The 21,134-nt window shown below is 43.1% G+C and overlaps 3 protein-coding genes across 3 annotated transcripts; 2 read left to right on the top strand and 1 right to left on the bottom strand.

Moving 5' to 3' along the window:
* Positions 1 to 1,744: 1,744 nt before the first annotated feature.
* Positions 1,745 to 10,724, top strand: taok3b (TAO kinase 3b). The gene is made up of 8 exons (XM_056587807.1): positions 1,745 to 2,096; positions 3,186 to 3,422; positions 3,558 to 3,686; positions 3,797 to 4,000; positions 4,739 to 4,978; positions 7,059 to 7,271; positions 7,686 to 7,868; positions 8,390 to 10,724. The coding sequence occupies exons 2-8, from the start codon at positions 3,237 to 3,239 to the stop codon at positions 8,546 to 8,548; spliced, it is 1,314 nt and encodes a 437-aa protein (XP_056443782.1). The 5' UTR covers positions 1,745 to 2,096; positions 3,186 to 3,236; the 3' UTR covers positions 8,549 to 10,724.
* A 1,740-nt stretch (positions 10,725 to 12,464) lies between these two features.
* On the top strand, positions 12,465 to 15,251 carry m17 (IL-6 subfamily cytokine M17). Its single transcript, XM_056587811.1, has 3 exons — positions 12,465 to 12,642; positions 12,952 to 13,115; positions 13,331 to 15,251. The coding sequence occupies exons 1-3, from the start codon at positions 12,600 to 12,602 to the stop codon at positions 13,793 to 13,795; spliced, it is 672 nt and encodes a 223-aa protein (XP_056443786.1). The 5' UTR covers positions 12,465 to 12,599; the 3' UTR covers positions 13,796 to 15,251.
* Positions 15,252 to 15,594: 343 nt separating this feature from the next.
* Positions 15,595 to 20,910, bottom strand: tescb (tescalcin b). The gene is made up of 8 exons (XM_056587812.1): positions 20,486 to 20,910; positions 19,981 to 20,050; positions 19,681 to 19,761; positions 19,269 to 19,411; positions 19,065 to 19,126; positions 18,087 to 18,194; positions 17,510 to 17,557; positions 15,595 to 17,112 (listed from the first exon to the last, which is right to left on the bottom strand). The coding sequence occupies exons 1-8, from the start codon at positions 20,547 to 20,549 to the stop codon at positions 17,035 to 17,037; spliced, it is 654 nt and encodes a 217-aa protein (XP_056443787.1). The 5' UTR covers positions 20,550 to 20,910; the 3' UTR covers positions 15,595 to 17,034.
* Between the last annotated feature and the right edge of the window lie 224 nt (positions 20,911 to 21,134).

The following is a 21,134-nucleotide window of genomic DNA, read 5'->3' as shown; positions in this document are numbered from 1 at the left end:
AGAGTGGCCACCCCATCTGACCCTGGCCGGCCCCCAGCAAGACAGGAGCAGGATCTTCTTCAGTCCGACCCAGTCCAGCACAGCAGCTGGTCACCTTCTGTTCCTCATATCTCCTTGGTCCACTATCCATTCTTAATACTTGTTATTTCATAGTCAATTGTATGTAAATTGATGCATGCAGGTCTTTAGATTAACACAACCTTTCACCGATCACCCAGCATTGTGTTTCATAGAGCATGGTACTATCAACAATGCTCATGCTTATAACTACTTATACAGAATTATGTTGTCACATAAAGTAAAGTATGGAAAAGGTGCATGCAACTTTTTTTATAAGGGCATTTTTAGCAGATGCTTTTATCCAAAGCGACTTACAACACATTCATACACACATTCGATGGCAGAGTGAACCCTGAAAGGCGACAGCCAGCTCTCCCGAAGCGGTTAGGGTTAGGTTTCTTGCTCAGGGCCACCTTGACGCTCAGATAGGAAGAGCCGGAGATTGAACTAGAAGCCTTCCGGTTACAAGTCAACCTGCTCTACCCCCTGAACTAAGCCAACCCTAGACATATAGAACATATAGAACCACAGATAGAATAAACTACAACACATGCACAATATGTAGTTACATTCTCTCAATAGCAATACACTGTTAACTAGGACACTTTCCTGTCCTACCGAAGATACCTCTTGTTAGTATTACTCATATTTTGGTCGTTACCAAAAGCTTCAGGTGTCAAATTTTGTCAATTTAAAAGATCTAACGCCATCTTTGTCATTCCTTTACCGGTACCTGACCCTATAGGTCATGCAATTGCTAAAGCTTTCCTTTTCGCTGTTTTTGTTGCAAAGATTGTTTGCTGGTCTGTCATCCGCCAGACGTGTGATGCCAAATACATTCAATTCTATTGATCCTCTCCTGGTATTTCATCTACAACTTCACTGGTGGTTTGATGCTGCTCCTTTAGCACGGTAGTGTCTCTTTAAAGGAAGGGGGAGTGTGGAGCCCGGAGAGAGGAAGGAGATGAAGAGAAGGCACTAGAAACCGCCACCATGGACCCGTGAGCTCCACATCCACCACCGACATACGACTGGAACGTAAATGGCTTGTCACGCGACGCGGCTTCCCCGGCGAACGACGTGTGGATGTACCTTTCTCCTGCTCGCTCTCTTTTGAAATATTGCATCACATGACACATCATGGGAATACAGGAACAGGATTTCTCCTCCAAATCCGTCCACCCTTGCAACCTGGCTAAGCAGAGCAGCGGTTTTACTGCCTAATAGGTCCCTTCCTCACTCTTTACCTCCTTCCTCCCTCCCTCCCTCCATCCCTCCCTCCCTTCCTTCCTTCCCTCCCTCCTGTGATTCCATGGATTGCATAATTCAGTCTTACTACACCGGAGACATTTGGTTCCTCCTCCTCGGGAAGTAGGCGAGGAGTGGAGGGAGGAGGAGGAGGAGGAGGAGGAGCAGGAGGAGGAGGAGGGGGGAGCAGCAGCTGTGTGGAAGCGGCCAGGAGAATAAGGGACTACGTTTCTCACCGTCCATATACTGCCTTCCCCGGCGCTAGCGCCCCCGCCACCCAGCCGTCTACCATGCCCCGCGCCGAGTCAGCGCAGACCCGCACGCGGTAGCGGAGAGCACCGAGGCAAGGGGCCGCGGAGCTAGGGGAGGGGGGAGGGGGGGGGGGTGGGAGGGGGGGGGGGGGAGAGAGAGAGAGAGAGAGAGCCAGAGAGAGAGAGAGAGAGGATAAGGATGCATTTTCAGCCGAGTGGATGCCGGATTCAGGGGAGATTCGGCGACGGCGGCAGCTAAAGGGACGCGCAACAGAGGCTAATTCAGCGGCGGTAGCGGCAGAAGCAGCGGAGCGCCCCGGGAGGCACGCAGCCCCTCGCTCTCCTCTCCTCCTCCTCCTCTCCGCTCCTCTTTCTCCGTCTCCCCTGCAGGACCATGCTGGCGTGAGTGATGAGGCTGTGCACAGGGACGCCAGGCCAGAGATGCGGCCTACTTCTTCTCCTGAGAGTCGGCCTCTCTGCCGCCACCAGATCTGTTGAGAACACGCTGCCACCGTCACATCATCAGCATCTTCTTTGGTAGGGGGGGCTGGGGGGGCTCGTTCTCCTCCGTGCTTCTGCCATTTGAATGGGTACCAAGAAAGAAAAGTGGGGGGTTGGAGTGTGTGTGTGTGTGTGGGGGCGGGGGGGGGGGTGGAGGGGGAAGGAAAGGGGGGAGGAGGTTGGGGGGTGGGGGGACGGAGGCTGCTCTCTCCCTCTCTCACGCTCCTGCTCTGTGTTCTCAGCTGTACATCTGTAGTCATGGCAACCAGGTCCTGTTAATGGGTGTCATTTTTTTTTTCTGCCAACCTCCGTTTCTCTTCTCCTTCTCTGCATTCTGTTGCGTTTTACATAGATCATTGCAGCTGACACTGTTTGTTTTTATATCCAAAATATATTTGTAGTTGTTCTTTATTCCAGTGTAATTTTCCGAGATTGCAATAAGATGTTCTGTCCTTGAATATCCCAAGGGGCGCATACGTCACCTCTTTCTGTTCTGTGGATATACCTTGTGTGAACAAGACAATAATGACCTATTTGTAAAAAACCAACACGCTATTTGTAAAAAAACATTGACTCCAGACCATACCGAATATGTTGTATTTTCTCCATTAATAAGATGGTTTATATCTTAAGCAGGTAAATGGTCTTTCATTGACAACAAAACATCACTGTATTTATGTCTGTGTGTCTGTATGTCTGTCATTATCTCTCTCTCTCTCTCTCTCTCTCTCTCTCTCTCTCTCTCTCTCTCTCTCTCTCTCTCTCTCTCTCTCTCTCTCTCTCTCTCTCTCTCTCTCTCTCTCTCTCTCTCTCTCTCTCTCTTTCTTTCTCTCCTCTGATTTGTCAAAAATACTAAACAACAACTCATCAAACAGTAGTTATAGTGTAGTCTATAAATTCTACATTCTCTTGTCACTATGTGTGTGTGTCTGGGTCACCAGATCCACACGTATACTACATCATTTGTACATATCCTTAGAACCTATCCTTTATAAGTCACCTCTGTCACTATGCTTGTGTGTGTCTAGATCATCCGAACCACACTTTTTAATGTATCATTTGTACCAAACTTCTACGGCCGTGTCCTACATAACATTCTGTGTCACTGCGTGTGTGTGTGTCCAGGTCATCCCGCCGATCCAGGAGCATGAGAAGGATTCTGAGCTGCGATAGCAGATGTCTGGGTACAAGCGCATGCGGCGGCAGCACCAAAAGCAGCTGATCGCCCTGGAGAACCGGCTCAAGGCCGAGATGGACGAGCACCGGCTACGGCTGCAGAAGGAGCTGGAGACACACGCCAACAACACTTACATAGAGCTGGAGAGACTGGCCAAGCGGCACGTGGCTCAGACGGACAAGGAGGTGCGGGGGAACACCTCCGGGCTTGGTTGGGGTGGTTGGGGGCGCAGGTTCCACCACCACAGTGGTGCTCGTGGTGTCCGGGGCTGAGCAGGGTGTTCATACGGCGCTGTGTTTGGTGTTGTGTAACGCTCCTAGATGAAGGCGACGGCCGCGGAGGAGAGGAGGATCCAGCAACAGATCGTCGCGCAGCAGAAGAAAGAGCTCACCACCTTCCTGGAGAGCCAGAAGAAGGAGTACAGGCTTTGTAAAGACAAGATCAAAGACGTGCGTGACATATCACCGTAATACTATAGGTTTCAAAAGAACAGCAAACAAATCTCGAGAGTTGATCCGTTTTATGAAAAAGACGTCTCCTTAAAATATGGTTTCCTCAGGAGGTGACCCAAGACTCTGGGATACCCAAAGAGGAGAAGCAGGAGCATCTGTCCCGGCACAAAGAGACGATGCAGCGCTCCCAGGCGGAGGAGGAGTCCCACCTGCTGGGCCAGCAGAGGATGGTCTACGACCGGAGCTGTCGGGCCATCAAGCGACGCACGGTGGTCAAGAGGCACGAGTTTGAACAGGAGCAGATCAGAGAGGTATGGAGGTCCCATCTGAGATATTTATAGAAGCTGCTGTTGGTATGGTTTGAGGGTTGGAATTAGACTGATTAGGAAAAACCAGAAGAGAGTATGATATTGTGACTAAACCACCTCGCTGGGTGCTTAAATGGGATTGACAGGCAAGATGGATTCCCCAAAAAAATCAGGGAAGAGATGATCTGACCGGTCAGAAATAAGCCAGGAGCAATCTAAAAAGTTCAATAAGTCGGCATGAGCAGTCAACCAGAACAGATATTCTCACTGCGCATTTAAGATGACGAATAGCTGTATTAATTCAAACAGATTACACTCAATTTACAACTCTACAATCTAAACAAAAGTTGTTTATAGGTTATTCTAAAAGATACAAGTATTACAGCATCATGTGAAGATGTGTGTAAGGTAAAGAAATATTCTATCTTAACTTTTGTAATCATAACAAGCCATGGCAAAAGTCTATCCTGTTAGAAATTGTCATTACAATATAGTTTCATGTCATCTACATACAAGTTATAAATGACACCGAATATAAGGATAATAATGCCAAATGTATGAGAGAACCAAACAGGAATGAAATTGTAATCTTGTGTGATGGAAAGTAAAGATCTTTGCTACACAATTGTTGTGCTGATCAATTATGTTTTTTTGACACCCATATTGTGCCCATAAGTACCCCACTGCATGCAGTTTTTGTGTGATTGACATTGACATGAAAATTTAACTTTCCTCTTCCAGGAGCTGAACAAGAAGAGGATCCAGAAGGAGATGGAACACGCCTTGATGATACGACAGGACGAGTCCACCCAGGACCTAGAACGGAGGCAGCTGCAGATGTTGCAGTCGCTACGGGCAGAGCTTGTCAGAATGCAACACCAGACAGAGCTTGAGAATCAAGAGGAGTACGACGGTCGTCGGGAGCGAGAACTACACAGAAAGCACACCTTGGAGCAGCGGCAGCAGCCCAGGAACCTAAAGGTGTGGCTTTCAACTTTAACGCTTTGGCTAGTGAATTGCAATCAGAGCTTTCAGTACCAAAAGGTTTAGCCAAGGAACATCAACGTGAGGCTCTAAATTTTAGCGCTTTGGCTATTGAAATGTGTTCAGAGCTTTCAGTACCAATAGGTTTAGCCCAGGAACCTCAAGGTGTGGCTCCCAGCTTAACGCTTTAGCTAGTGAATTCTATTCAGAGCTTTCAGTAACACTAGGTTCAGCCCAGGAACCTCAAGGTGTGGCTCTCAACTTTAGCGCTTTCGCTAGTGAATTTTATTTAGAGCCTTCAGTACAACTAGGTTTAGCCCAGGAACCTCAAGGTGTGGCTCTCAACATTAGCGCTTTTACAAGTGAATTGTTTTTAGAGCTTTCAATAACACTAGGTTAAGCCCAGGAACTTCAAGATATGGCTCCCAGCTTAACGCTTTGGCTAGTGAATTGTTTTTAGAGCTTTCAGTAACACTAGGTTAAGCCCAGGAACCTCAAGGTTTGGCTCTCAACTTTAGCGCTTTTGCTAATGAATTATATTCAGAGATTTCAGTGCCAACAGGTTAATTCCAGGAACCTCAAGGTTTGGTTACCAGCTTTAGCGCTTTGGCTAGTGAATTGTATTCAGAGCTTTCAGTAACACTAGGTTTATCCCAGGAACTTCAAAGCGTGGCTAAGAACTGAATCGCTTTGACTCGTGAATTTAGCACTTTCAGCATCATTAGTTTTTAACAATTTAAGCACAGGCCAATGTGCTTTGATCAAGTAGAGTTGATTCAAAATCTATAGTTTTTTCATCAATAATTTTATCATATTTCTTTCAACATGAATTTACCTGATCATCTTGATTGATAGTTCTTTACAGAACAGGTGGATTATGACTTACTACCAATCTCTTTCCGCATGATGTCACGCACATTCCAAGCTGCCATCTTGGTGCTTAATAACCATTAGAAGGGACCGTTCACACCAGGTCTGAGTAGCCGTGATTACCACTTTCGAAACTGGATACAGCGCTCGTCACATGAGCTTGGTGTCTGAGCTTTAGGAACTTTCAGTTTATTTAATTTCATTATGTTTTGTTCATTTGACTTCATATTAGTAAATTCACATTATGCACATTTCTTTGTTTGAAATGTGCTCTTATAAGTCTTATATCAGGTGATTTTTTGGTTCAAAGTAAGTTGAAAAAGGTTGAAAAGATAGCTTGAAACTGCAAATCTTTTATATTGTACCTTAATCCATCATGCATCATCGAGCCCAAATATATTATCAGCCCCCACCGAACATTTGTTAAGGCTCAATTTAGCATACTTGCAATGGGGCCACACATCATCACAGTCCTTGCTTCCAAAGTCTCCAATATGCGAGCGTGTGAACGTGAAGGCGGCACATCAGATTCTTCATACTTCCTCGATCTTCCTGATTCCCCCCATATGATGGGAATGTGGCATGGTTACTTTTTGTTCCAGAAGTTTTTTAACACAAAATACTAAGATGGTGGACTTTCACTTCTTGTTTTGAACTTAAGGTTGGGTTACCACCTTCCAATATGTAAATAGAGTCCTACACTTCATACACTTTCACACAGCAAATAGGAAATGTAATAGGCAAATAGGAGATGTAATCATATGAACATGGAGCTACTGAAAAAAAGAGGCCAAAAAACTCATTGTCCTGTAGGTTGTGTGAACATAGCAGGTTTAAATAAATATTTTCTTTATTATTTATTATGCTAGCATCACTAAACCATTTCCAGGTTTAATCATAAATCCAATTTTCTTTGTGGATGTTAGCACAACAGGCTTGTATGAACATATTATACAGTATACAGTACATATACATTAAACATACATAAATACACTACGCAAACTATGCATGATTGGATGATTGCATTCTGCCCCTAAAAACCCATAACCCAACTTCAGAATGATGGTCAAAGTTGTCAGATTCAACATGGCACTGATGCTGGTGTTTATCAGTGTTTGTCGGGCAGTCTGCAAGCACTTTACTAGACTGAAGCATACACATAAGAAACACATGAACACGTGTCTCTCTGCTCATACCCATCTGCAAGATGCTGGAGATGCAGATCAAGAAGCAGTTCCAGGACACATGCAAAGTGCAGAACAAGCAGTACAAAGCTCTGAGGAACCACCAGCTGGAGGTGGCCCCTAAAGGGGACCACAGGGTCATCCTCAAGTCCCTGAAGGAGGAGCAGACGCGCAAGCTGGCTCTGCTGGCCGAGCAGTACGAGCACAGCATCAACGAGATGATGGCCTCGCAAACGGTATGAGATACCGATACCTTCGCTATCGGGGCCACCAAAACCTTGCAAATTGTGGGACAGCATTTAAAGAAGAATATATGTGATTGTTGATTTGTTGTTGAGAATTCATGATGTTGTGTCTAACATGAGCACATAGGATCCTGTCATGGGTGGCAGAACCACTGGAATAACGTATGAATATTACATGTCAATGACAATAAACTTAAAGACTTCAAATTAAGCAATTCTTAAGGAGATTCAGACAACCAAATACAAAATATAGCTTTCTCAGAGGGTGATCGAAATACATCTGATATCTATCTAAGGACCCTCTAATCCACTGCGTTGCCTCCAAACAGCTCCCATGCTGTGCTGATGACCCGGTGTTCTCATTTGGTTTCGAAAAGTTTTCCCTTCTCCTTCCTGTTTCTCTAGATGCGTTTGGATGCAGAGCAGGAGACAGAATGCCAAGCTCTGAAACAGCAACTCCAGCAGGAAAAGGAGCTTCTGGACGCCTACCAGAGCAAGACCAAGTCACAGATAGAGAGCCAACATGAACGGGAGCAGCAGAAGCTTGAGCAGAAGATCGCCATACGCAGGGCCCACCTTGAACAGAAGGTGAGAAGGGGACGGAAAGATGGATAGGTGGATGGATTAATGGATTAAGTATAGATAGCTGGATGGCTAGGTAGATTGATGGAGGATGGATGGATGGATGGCTAGATAGATAGATAGATAGATAGATAGATAGATAGATAGATAGATAGATAGATAGATAGATAGATAGATAGATAGATAGATAGATAGATAGATAGATAGATAGATAGATAGATAGATAGATAGATAGATAGATGGATGGATGGATGGATGGATGGATGGATGGATGGATGGATGGATGGATGGATGGATGGATGGATGGATGGATGGATGGATCGATGGATGGATGGATGGATGGATGGGTGGGTAGGTAGGTAGGTAGGTAGGTAGGTAGGTAGGTAGGTAGATGGATGGATGGCTAGATAGATATCTACCTCATGTTGGAGACAGACCTCTTATGTACAGTGGTTCTCTTCCTTTGATGGTCACGATGTATTGAGCCACATGATTCCTCTAAAGTCCAAACCCGTTTCTGTTTGCAGATTGAAGAGGAGCTGGTCTCACTCCAGAAGGAACGTACTGAGCGGATAAAGCAGCTGTTTGAGCGCCAGGAAAGGGAATCGGATGGCTTTGATTCGGAAAGCTCTCGGCTCGGCTTTGGAAGCTTGAGATCCCTGGACTTCAAAGAGGACGACAGATGAAAGTGGATGTATCTTTACAGGACAACTGTGCCCAAGTTCTCACCCCTCCACGCCAACTTGACCTTAGTCTCCCCTCCCCTCCTCCCCCCAGGGCAAAACAAGCTGGATAACTGTCTGTCCTCGCTCTCTCTCTCCTTTAGGTATTGCATTTCCGAATCAATGTGTTACGTGCAATGGGAACTATTTTTGGTGAAACTTGAAGAGGGGAAAGAAAAAAAACAACCAAAAGATTCTACATCCTGTCAATAAAATCCAACGTAGTGTAATGGTGTAACCTCATCACGTAGAGTTGGACACAACAAAATCAAATCACAATATCTTACAAGACTTTTCCCCCTGCGCCATTTCTCCTCCTCCTTTTTGGTAAGGAATTGAATGAATTCAGGAACAATTTTAGTAAAGATGGGCACTTTGATATATATTTAAGTTTGTACCCATTATGTTGGTATGATGTATGATGCATAATGCATACGTGACATTAGGGGGCGTTGCCGTTGTGGAATGTTTGCTAGGGGTCCGCCGTGGTTGGCTGGCCTTAGGTTTCTCAGAATGTGATTGGTGAATGGTACAGGGGTCGCTGGATTAGTTCGGAGCATTTGTTTTGTTTTGTTTTTTAGATGCTTTCTTATCATTTTCCGTTGTGCTTTTACATGCAGTAATCTGTAGTGCCACCTATTTTAAGCAAACTCTTATACCCTCATGGTTTTGTTCACGTCGAAAGAATTGGCATTAGTTGAATCCACTCATTTATCTTATCACAGTTGAAGACCCCACTTGGTAAAACTGCTTATTATTGCATGCACTTTAAGGACAAATTCAGGTTGTGAAGTAAAGCATGGATCTGTCTGATCTAATTTTAGCTGTTTGTAAATAAAAGTGGTCATTACCTTTTTGTTTCAAGCATATGGATACAAGACATTAGCGCCATATTTGATATGATAATTTCACAAATGCCTTTATTTATGTTGTGCCTATGAAGCAAATTTGAGTTATTTAAATATGTAGGTTTTGTATATACATATATATTTCTATATATATATACATATATACATATATATAAATATACATGTATTTATTTGTTTATATATATATATGTATAGTTTTACAAGTACGGCACCTTTTTGTTTCATCCAAATTTGTGAATCATTTAATGTTCACTAATCCAAGGTCTTGTAAAGGAAAAAAGGTGAGAATTGTGCTGTATAACTTTTGATATATGAATATTTGTACATGAGAATATAGCTAGAACATACAGAGGCAATGGTCTATTACTGACATCGAAACTTAATATAACAAAGTTTTGTTTTCTTACAATATAGAAATATGGTCATGCGGTAGCAGAACATCCTACATAGCCTACATGCTACGGTCAACCGACTGGACTTTATCAGATTGTATGATACTGTCACAAACCACAGGCTTTCTTTAAAGTACAATGATCTCTGCAAGGTCTCTGATTCTACTCTATTTAACCTAATAAATGGCTGGTCTGGGTTGCATTTGATTCAAGAGTGTGCCAGTGACCAAGTTGATAATCTCTGCAATGTTGATGGATATCATTGAACAGATTGCACAACGTTTCCATCCTACTCGATGGAGAGATGAATGTTTGGTGCTTGATTTATAATAACACCATTAGCCTTTCTAGTCTTTTGTCCTAGAGAGAAGACTATAATAATTTAATGTTCACAGGTTTTACAACATGGGAAAGATAAAACCCTTTGATACCCCTCATAAATTAATACTTCAGTCAGTTTTTTGTTTTGTTTAATTATTGTTTTGTCGGCGTGTCATAGGTTTGTGACACTCTGAGATTATCCCTTGCAATGAATCCCTCTAAGAATGACATGTATGTATGGAAAAAAATAAATACTATTTTATCACAGGTCAGTTTGATGCAATGTGTAATGTAGTGGTCTTGAACATGGGTCTCCTGGACCTCCTGTTTTAAATAGAAACTTGAATAAATATTTAACATTTTTCCTGACATGAATACAATAGAGGGAACAGAGACATGGTTTGATTCAATGAAACAAATGAAGTTCACAAGTTGTCTACCTTTAGAATTTCTCTAGATAAAATCTAAACATTGTATTTTTCAGTTTTCTTTTTAGACCTCCACAATCTCGGTTTAGGAGAAGCCACACTTACATTTACGTATTTTAGTTGTTTACCCCTTAAATGGGATGTTTGAGGTTGTTGTATTAGCAGTATAGACATTTATTGCAGTTTAAAATGTGTGTATAGCTGTTTGGCCAATTTGTTAACAAAAGATGAGCCTTTTAAAGTTTCTTTCACAGGAAGGCCTACTGTTTATGTTCTATGGTGTGTTTGTGTGTGTGTGTGTGTGTGTGTGTGTGTGTGTGTGTGTGTGTGTGTGTGTGTGTGTGTGTGTGTGTGTGTGTGTGTGTGTGTGTGTGTGTGTGTGTGTGTGTGTGTGTGTGTGTGTGTGTGTGTGTGCAGGGTCCTACATGTGTTGTTCTTTCATTTGAGACTGTTTCAGAACTGTCATGAGCCGAACATTTGTGTAACTTTAAGTTATCACAAAACACGTATTTCAGAAGACCATAGGGATTTTCTTTCTCAAACCTACAAATAAACCAATTTTCTGTGCAGTCAGACAAAATAAAGAGAGTCTGTTGGAATAAGGCACCCTTAGGTCTCACACTTCTCGGAGTTTACAGTTGAATCTATTTTATATGCATCTAAGTTTTGTTATTGGTGTTCTTTGTAAATGTTGTGGTCTCAGTTGAGGGAAAAACCCAGTGTTGACCTCACCGTGTTCTGCCTCAGCCTTCTCTGATCTTAGAGCGTAAATTCTTTACACAAAGATTTCCTTTCCCACAATGACGTTATGTTTCTCATCGACAAGAGTTCAAGTGAAGTGCTTGGTCAGCAGCTGGAAGGTCCCCGGATTAGGTGGTGAAATGACACCGGTAGCTTGTGGTCAATGATCCGCAGATTTGAGATTTGCTGATAAAATTCACACAACCCAATGTCTGCAAGAACTTAATGGAAGAATTAGGAATAATCCGCTTTGAAAAGAGTGAACAATTAAAATGTGCAACATCTGGGTTTTATCGCTGTCACAGTTGTAGTAAATGTAGGTGTCTGGTAATTTGGACGAGGCTATGTGGGCCCAGAACTGACAAAAAAAACATTCAACCCTGACTTATTTTGGCCTTGTGTTTGTAACATTTTTAATGAACCATCCCCATCCCAAGCAGCTTTTACATAGCTAACGGTTTTAGCATGTTGGTTTAAAGTTAGCATGATTATAAAGCATCAAATAAACTAAAGAAACTGCTACTGAAGGTTATGTAGGTCAAACCATTGTATCTACAATATAATTAGCACTAGGCGAAAAATTGTCTTGTAGGCGAAAATGTTTACTTTCTTACAGTAAGAAAGTACAAGAATGTTGACTTCTCTTATTTATGATTGGTCAAATTGAGAGTGTATCAACTTACCAATTAACACTTACTTGTGTTAATTGTATATCATATTATTCCAGTGTTTGAACTTGTGAGCTTAAGGAGTTATTTGAGCCTACAGTAGCTACACTACCTGATTTCTGAAATGAAAAACCAGGACATTAGTGGTTTGGCATTCCATTTATCCACTTTCACCGTCCTGCTTGAATATGAAGTAATATCACCCCCAGTTAGCAAGCTCAAGCATTTGAAATTCGTGCCTGATATGCCTGCATGATTTTCATCTATTTTCACATGTAACATGTAAAACACTCATACATTTTTCAGATAAAGAGAAATAGCATTGTACAGCAGTATACAGATTCAACTATTCATTAAACATCTGTATGCAATGACTATTACATCTTCAACCATGAGCTTGCAGTATTTTTTTTGATGTGCAAATTTAGGGCAAAGAATTGTGTCAGACACAAAGGGGGAAATTCTGAGAAATGTGGTTGCCTCATAAAAAAACACGTCATTTCCTCTTCGGACAAATGTGTGGTTTCTGCCTTTAAAAGTATTTAAGGACAGTGACAACGACAAGTGTACATTTGGTTTCTGAGACTGAGTGAGGAATGATTGGACATATGTATTTCCCACTGTTATTACAACCAACAAGTAAGGACTTTACGCTACATTATATGATCACAGCTGTATTGTTATCATATACTAGAGATAGGAAACAATTCGAAAATATCACACCTGCTGTCAGATCATCATGTTATTTGTTATACGATCCATCTCATTTCAATTTGTGAATATGATTCTATGCACATTATTCTGAAATCCTTTTGCACCAGTAGTGCAATACTTCTAGAAGTTCGTTTGTAATTATTTCTAGTTGTTTTTGTGATACTCTATTAGTTAATCACAACAGTGCTTTTCAGGTTTGTTTTTGACATTATTATGTACTTGTGTCCCCACTAGAGTCTTTCCCATCAGCACTGCTCTCTTTACTGTTGGTCATGGCCGTCCACTCATCGCGGACCGTCTCGCTGAGCCGAAGCCAGAACTGTGGCACTCCCCTCCAGCAGTCTCTGAAGCTAACGCGACTCATACACAAGGAATCCGTGGAGCTCATCCGCACATACGTGAGTCCAGACGCCAACTAGATGCATGTCAATGTTCTGTCTCCTATACAGTTGCTGTGTATATTATATACGTATTTGTTGCATTTTTTTTATACTGCTTCCAGGCCATGGTTTGAGAGGGCAGCACGGGCACGACTTCATCAAACGCTGACAACGTTTAGGTTGAATTTTGCATGGGATCCCACTTTGACTCTCCCCTCTATCGCCTCCTCCAGAAGGCCAGCCAAGGGGCGCTGTCGGAGCTCTTCTGCAAGTCCTCCAGCAGCGAGGTCCCCCAGCCCAAGATCTCCGGCCTGGAGCCCTCGGAGCGGCTGCTGAGCGTCTCCTCCGTCCTGCGGTCCTTCCTGCCCCACCTCCGGCGGGTGCTGGAGCAGCAGACGGACCTGCAGTCGCCCTCCAGCCGGCTGCTGACGGAGCTGAGCAACGTGAGGAACCGCAGCGCCAGCCTGGCCTCGGTCATCGGCCGCCTCTATCAGGACCTCTTCCCCAACCTGCCGGCCCCCGAGCCGGCCGGGGGCCCCACGCAGATGCCCCCGCCGCAGAACATCTTCCAGCAGAAGGTCTACGGCTGTGTGGTCCTGCGGCGGTTCAAGGACTTCCTCCTGAACGTGGCCCGGGAGCTGAGGACTCTGAAGAGCCGCGTGTGCAGGACGCCCCCGGCCAACACCCTCCTCTTCTGAAGAGGAGCGGGGAAAAGGATGGAGAGGCTGCTGAAACGTGGTTCAGTGTTTCACGTTCAAAGGACTTGTGTGAGTCTCAAGGTGGCTGGCACATCGGTTGTTTTCTTATTGCAAAGGATATGTATTTATCGTATTTATTATTTATTCCCACGTTTTGTGGAGGTCAAATGTGTAATGGCAGAGGTTGCGTGATCATTGTAATTAGACTATGATTGTCCACAAATCTCCAAATGTATTGGAGATGTGTGTGGCTTCTTGATGACACTGATCTGAACTTTTGTTACAATCACACTGTGCAGAATCACCCAAAAGCAAACAATGAAAAAGACAGAAAGGTAAACATGGACTATGGAGGAATTTAGGCGTCAGCTTTTCTAAATCAACTAATCAATGTTTTCTGTAAATGAACAAGCCTAACTGGGAGCGTTGATACAGCAAACACAAAAGGGGACGTTATTGTGGAGCCACTGGTTGCTGTTAAAGCTTTGTCCTGTGCAGTAACGGCCCAGAAGTGGACACAAGTCACTAAACTAAACAGGGAGGTGATGGAGGTGTGACAGCAGCTCTCAGTGACACATGTCCTGAAGACATGAAGAGGCAGATAGTCACATAGGAAAGAGTTTGTGAAACAGTCTGTTGTCTGGCCAGTCACAAGGCACTGTGTGCGTGTGTGTCTGTGACCTGTTTGTCTGTGTGTGTGGGTGTGTGTGTGTGTGGGTGTGTGTATGGTTCAGTGGATGTGGATGGAGCATAGTTCACAGATATGTATGGGCATGTTCATTGGAATAAGAATGACACTGTGGGTGTATGTAGGCCTGTAAAGAGGAAGTACGGAATGGGTTGGGATTTTTAGCATCCAAGAACCTTATTTAAAAAAATATTTTATTTATAAAACATTGAAAATATTATTGTAATAAATTAAAGTTGAACTATTGAATTGTTTGTAATTTCCCTTTACCCTCTTCTCTCTGAGGTCATTGAAGCAGAAAACTGGAAGTAGACAAGCAATTGGCTCTGGGTCATAAATCAAGTTTCCTGTTTTTGTAAAGTAGGACCTGGTTTTTATTTAGAACAAGAGCAAAGGCTATGTCTGGTCTGTGGAACAAGCATCACACGCACACCATCAATCAAAACAATAAATACAACTTGTAACATTTTGGTATCTAGGATAGCAGTAAATTATCAATCGACTACAGAGTAGGTTGTATTCAAAAACGGACATATTTTCAATATGTAGGAGGGAAAAGGAAGTTCTAATTGTTTATTGATTTGATCATTGAATATGTTTGCCATTGTGTCTCATTATTTTATAACTCATAATAAACCTCATGTAAGGACACACACCATGCCAAGATCCACCCAAGATTACGTTTTCTCAAAGGGCAACCAAAGCGCAACTCAACTTAGGTAAAAATGTCAATTTCTTTATTTCAGTAATTTAATCCTGGGTGACCTTGGAAAGGTTTTAAATGTAATAAGACCAAATCCTAAACCAGGTTGACCCAAACACGTTGTCTAAACCAACAGGTTTATATGTAACCGAGAGCATGGAGGGAATGTGTCTGCACATCAAAATATGAGGGCAGGATGGTGAGATAATTACCTTTAGTTAATAGACAGACATTCGCTTGGATTCAAGAACTGTTTACTAGGGTTCTGAGGTAGTTTTTTTTTAACTTTTACTTCAGTATGAGCTTGTGAGTATCTTTCACCACTGCTTCACCGTGTTCATATAGGTTAATATAGAAAGTATAAAAAATTATACAAAAACAATAATGTATTTTACAATGTATTGTTACAATGCAGTCCATGCTCTAGTTTCCTATGTTGTAAGCAGCCGAACATTGGAGTGGCTAAAAGGTCGTTACTAACAAGCCCGCTGAAATAGGAGGTCTGATTCAGCACACACTCGTATGCTGGAGTCAGTTAGGAGTCACGTCGTTAAATAAATTAAACATCTGCATGTTTACAAAGTGCCGACTGGAACTTAAACAAAGGCCCCGCGCAGTGGACCTGTATTGCAAACAGTGACTTAGTAACACAATCCAACTTGTGCCGATTTCATTTTCTACATGCTCTCGGTTTACCCCACTGCTCTGAGAGCGGGGTTGACCCAGATGACTGGAAGAAGCTTCCTGCGGCTTCTACGTTATACATCCTTCCTCTTTTTAGAATTCTTCAGAATTCCTCAGAAGCTGAATTCTAGAGAAGCTTTGTGTAAGGTTTGCTTTTCTCATGGTTTAACTTCCTGTTGCATACAGTATGAGAGACTAATTAAGGATGTATGACATCACCCGAAATGAGGGACATGGAGGCCTTGAATTTCATTCACTCAATGTTTAATTGTGAAAGTGTGAGTAATTGTCATCATATTGGAGGCACGTGCAAACATTATTAGATAAAAAGTGGCATTATTGGGCTGCTATTGAAACACATGAAAAGGTATGAAATATATGCATTCATATTCATACAAAAGTGTGTCATCATCATTAACACATCCCTGATTATCGTAGGTTTGACATTCATAGGATGTTTGAGCATCCATATTTGCATGCACAGGGAGATACACTTAGTACCTCTGTACCATTATTGCTTACTGACAGACTGATTGTTAAATAAGGGCTTTGTTTGTGTACAATATTGCGGACAATCATGCTGAACATAGTGTCGAAAACCTGTGTTCCTGCATAGTAATCTAAACATGAATTAAGACAAAGGCATATAATGGATATATTCTTATAGTGCACATAATCAACCTCTATCAAGGCAATATTATAGCAAACTACTCAACAAAGGTTCTAAAATAGGATGCTAAACTACTCGCCTTGGAACCAGACAAATCTACAAGCTCATGTCTTAGGAGCTCTGGGGCGAATGTGTCTGGCTCCACATCCGCTCAGACAGATCTCCAGCAAACCAGAACCGGATCGGGCCAATCACAACCGTTTATCTAATTTGGGGGGCGGGTTTAATACGATGACTAGACAGAGGAGCACCTTATGAGAGTGCCGCTGAGGAATTTTCAGAAACCACCAGGATGGATGCCGCTGATATGCCACACGTTGGGTGGCTCTGATGGGTCGTAGGTCTATCCAGCCGCATCAAGAGGCCTTTTGGTCCACGGCCGTTGAAAACGAAATTGAACGGAGAGGTCTCAGGCTGCTAAACAACCAAAGTATAATAAAAAAAACAAAAACTTGTAACATCAAAGTAGTGCACGTTTATGTGATGTGTACACGTCACTTGCACAGCGTGGTCGTGTCCATGTTCATGAAGCGGATGTTCATCCTGGATTCAACTTCAAATTCTTTCAGTAGCTAAAAGCAGAACATGTTAGTTAGTAGGATTTATTTGAAGGAGGCAAGTGAAACATTTCCAGTGAATGTGACGCAAGTCATGTTTTAAAGGAGCCGCAGATAAGATTTAAGGGATATTATTTCAGTATAGTAATATAGGAACGGCATATCCAGTTATTAGTGAGTGAAATGCGCTAGGCGAATATCTGTTTTGAGTTGACTGCGCCTGCCAATGTGAGCCAGTTTCGGTTTTAGACCAAGCCCAGCTTATTTCTGACCAATCAGGGCATCTCTTCCATGAATGTTGAGTTTTCAAATGTCGCCGTTTTCTGCCCGCTCTCTCATTTAAACTCTCTAATATTACCTACAGCAGCTTTGATAAAACGAGTACACAAAACGACAAAATCAGGCTACTGACCTTATTAAAATGCTCAAATGTGATTCCCTCGTAAAACTCATCGGGTTCCTGTGTGTGGAAAATAAAATAAAAAGGTATCAGACAGTAAATCAAAGTGGATGTGGATGGATAGAGTTGGAATCACACAGTTAAAAACAACGTCATCGTACCATGTGATAGGGCTGGGCGTTATGGAAAGATGTGTTAATAAGATAATCATGGGGAATTTTACAAAAGGTCTATAAATATCACAGTATGCTTCAGAGTTTAAAATAACATTCTGAACAGTCCATCTCAGGGTCTTGACATTGAGATATAAACCTTTAAAAGGACGGTACAGGGCTTTTCAAATCTACTATTTTAATCAATTTAAGGGCATCTCATCTCATCATGATGAACTATGAATGAGACTATAAAAGTAGGCATGACAATTTGTCAGTATCTACCTTTTGTGATGACGCAACATACAGACAATAAACAATCACTTTGAATGATTGTTCTGCCATGTGACTCATAAATGATGGGCCGGGCCCACCATGTGACTCATAAATGATTGGCCACCCCTACCATGTGCCCTTGCATAATTGGCCAGCCCTACCATGTGACCCATGGAGATGCTTGCCACCTCAAGCATTGCAGCGTCTGCGATGCCTTTGGCCGTTTCTTTTCCCAGAGCGCCGCTACGAGACAGCAGCTCCTCGACCACCTAGCCAAGCGGACAAATGGTTAGCATTGTACGTTAAAAAGTGCTATAGGGAAGATCCAACCATTTCTGACCAATAGGGTTGTCTTGGTTTGGTGGTATCCCTCTTGCCTGTTAACCACATGTAGTGAAATGCAACACTTCTCAATTTCACTACTCCAAATGAAATACTGCAAAAAACTGTCAATTAGGAGCCGTTTTGTCATATGTCATCAAAATACCTTTCTTATAGGTTTGAAAGTGTTTTAACATGTGTTATTCCTTTAAATCTAGCTTTAAAACCAGACAACAACAGCCCGAAGGTCTGTCGCTGAAGCTGCTGTATATGAGCAGTACAGCAAGCCCACAGTTGAAAGTATATGGACGTTTTCTAGAAAAACCAACAAAAGACTGTTGATTTGTATGAAGTCAAACACAGGAGAGTGGAGAAAACGGTTATCTATTTTGAAGTCTATTGGTTGACTTGTTGCCGTTATGCATTGCAGCCAACACAAGCTACTGATGCTATGTGCAAAGAGGGACCATCCGCATTGTGATTGACTGTTGTACAGGCAGAGGGGGAGGGTCGGCGAGGTTAGAGAGATTGGTTTGCGACCTTGAAGCAGGAGAGAAAATGAATCCCCCAACATGAGGTCCCACGTAGCCACGGATCAATACAGCCACTAGAATCCCCCCCCCCCCCCCCCCGGTTGTAACAACGGCAGAGACCAGTGCTCAGGTGTCCCATCCTGCAGGCTGATAGTAAGAATACAATCGCCTTGATGCAACATTGTTTACATGGTGGTGAGGGATTACAACGGAGGTGTCGAGTATGGGCGTGGCTGGAGGTAATCCACCACGGCCACGCTGCACTGTGTTGTGTTGTAGCCTTACGTGTCTGTACTCCTCGAGGGTGATGGTGCCGTCGTTGTCCGTATCGTGCATGTTGAACAGAACTGCATAAATTGGGGGTCAGAGAGGGCAGCTATGTTATGAACGGCACGACGACAAACACAAGGGGGTGGAAACACGAAGGTGGATCTGGCTTGGGGGAGGGGGTGTTGAATGGGGTCTTCTAGGGAGAGAGAGGGGTCTCACATCGGAGTTTCTCCGTGCGGATGACCTCTTTCTGCTCGTCGTCCAGGCGTATGGATGGCGGTCTGAAGTGGGACATGACCAACAAGAACTCCCCGAAGCCGATCTCATGCACCGTGCCAACGGCGTCAGTCTGCCGGAAATTTCTACACGCGCGGGCACACAGACAGACAGACAGACACACTGGGTTGTTGAGCGTCGGCTAATACGCACGTTATACGTCACTCTCCACTGCTACATGTTTACTATTACACACGTTACTGTAATATTTCACTATTGTTTATTCTATAGTATGCTAGCAAAAATAGTGTTATAAATGGTAAATACTATAGGCATATAGTACAGTACATAGTCATTATTTGAACTACAGCTTCGATGACAAAAGGTATCAGGTATTACAAAGTCATTGCTGTACCTCCTGTCAAAGAAAGCCTCTATGATCTCGGATCTGATGGGATTGCAAAGCAGATCTGGAATCGTGTTGAAATCTTCTCTCCTGGTGAACAAAACCCAACAGGATTTAGGGAGTGGTTGTACTGCACAATCATATGCAACTGCTCAGATCTTAAACCGGTTTGTCAATTCACAAACTGAAGATCTATTTCAACAAGTAGGCTGTAATGAGAGGCGACAATTGAAATGAGAGTCGACATTAAACAATACAGAATACAGCAGGGCAGTGGGGGTATATAGGTAACCTAACACTGTAGTTCACCTCAGAGTTTCTCCATTGTTGCTCAGCTGCTTGAATCTTTTGTGTAGAATTCCGATCTGTTCGAAGGAAACTAGCAGGGGAGATAAAACACCATCACAGCATTGCCAATATGGTAAAGTAAACAAAGTCTGATTTGAATGGGAAGAGGACATTTGCGTAGGCCTACATGCAGGTCATATAGGTGTGAGCGTAGTTTCTATGAAAGGAGGTTGGCGCTGCCCATGGAAACTTTTATCAGAGCTAGACCATTGACCAACATTATCTTTGGCACTTTCAGGTAAAACATGTCGAGGCAAGCGGTACACTTGTTAAGATGGCAGTTGAATTGTGTCGAACGCATATGCAATGCGTCCTGTGGCTTTATCTGTCCAACTTGTGCTTAAATTAAACATAAAGCACTCAAATAGGTCGGTTCCTCTTAAAGACATGCAAAGCACCCGCGTCGTTCATGTAGCAGTGTCCTTTTAATCAGCAGGCCTATATAAGTATTTGTCCGCATACTCACATCCTGTTTTCTCCGCCAGACCAACGTATTGGGGTTCATCAGGTAAAGAATTTAGAGACCCCATAATTGAATAAAATAAAAGATGTCCCTGAAGTCAGATGTGTGCCAGACTGAAGAAGAAACCCCGGACCGGGTACTTAAAGAAACCCGGAATAAACAGCGGGGAATCTCCCCAACAATGTTGTGTTTCGGTTCGATTTCCTGAAGTCTTCAGTTTTGTATCATACCAGACAACTGTGACATCTGCGTGCGTTGCGCCTCCTCCCCTAGTCCGTCTAAATGCGCATCATCTGCAGGTAGCGTCTACTTCCGCAACCTGGTCTCTCCTGTCGCACCAGCGTTGGTCCGACCGGCGTGAACCTGTGGATGCATTATTGATGTGCTACTGTTCATTTATTCATCCACTGATGTCTACTTTCAAACGCCAGAGGGCTTTGCAAATGTGGTACTATTTGGTCGCCTCTTTCTATTTGTAGACCTACTATCGTTAAAAAAATATAGGCTATTTTTAGAATAAGCAATGTAAGGCCTATTAAGTAGCAGCAATGGTAGTGGTGCAAGGCCTGTGCTGTTAGTATTCGCAGTGGTTGGTATTAGTGTGAGTGTTCGTAATTAGTAGAGGCAGTAGACGATAGCAGTAGGGCTAGTA

The sequence above is a fragment of the Gadus chalcogrammus genome, chromosome 4, assembly GCF_026213295.1.
Source record: "Gadus chalcogrammus isolate NIFS_2021 chromosome 4, NIFS_Gcha_1.0, whole genome shotgun sequence".
Taxonomy (NCBI): Eukaryota; Metazoa; Chordata; class Actinopteri; order Gadiformes; family Gadidae; genus Gadus; species Gadus chalcogrammus.
The sequence above is the reverse complement of the archived record's forward strand: the minus strand, read 5'-3'. Positions and strand labels throughout refer to the sequence as shown.

Excerpts from the sequence above, each read along its gene's own strand:
- tescb (XM_056587812.1), bottom strand. The coding sequence starts at position 20,549 with ATGGGGTCTCTAAATTCTTTACCTGATGAACCCCAATACGTTGGTCTG. Across the intron at positions 20,051-20,485 it reads TCTGGCGGAGAAAACAGGAT|TTTCCTTCGAACAGATCGGA; the intron begins GTGAGTATGCGG and ends CTCCCCTGCTAG. Across the intron at positions 19,127-19,268 it reads CCGCACGGAGAAACTCCGAT|TTCTGTTCAACATGCACGAT; the intron begins GTGAGACCCCTC and ends CAATTTATGCAG.
- m17 (XM_056587811.1), top strand. The coding sequence starts at position 12,600 with ATGATTGGACATATGTATTTCCCACTGTTATTACAACCAACAA. Across the intron at positions 12,643-12,951 it reads ACTGTTATTACAACCAACAA|AGTCTTTCCCATCAGCACTG; the intron begins GTAAGGACTTTA and ends TGTCCCCACTAG. Across the intron at positions 13,116-13,330 it reads TGGAGCTCATCCGCACATAC|AAGGCCAGCCAAGGGGCGCT; the intron begins GTGAGTCCAGAC and ends CGCCTCCTCCAG.
- taok3b (XM_056587807.1), top strand. The coding sequence starts at position 3,237 with ATGTCTGGGTACAAGCGCATGCGGCGGCAGCACCAAAAGCAGCTGATC. Across the intron at positions 3,687-3,796 it reads GTAAAGACAAGATCAAAGAC|GAGGTGACCCAAGACTCTGG; the intron begins GTGCGTGACATA and ends TGGTTTCCTCAG. Across the intron at positions 4,979-7,058 it reads AGCAGCCCAGGAACCTAAAG|ATGCTGGAGATGCAGATCAA; the intron begins GTGTGGCTTTCA and ends CCCATCTGCAAG.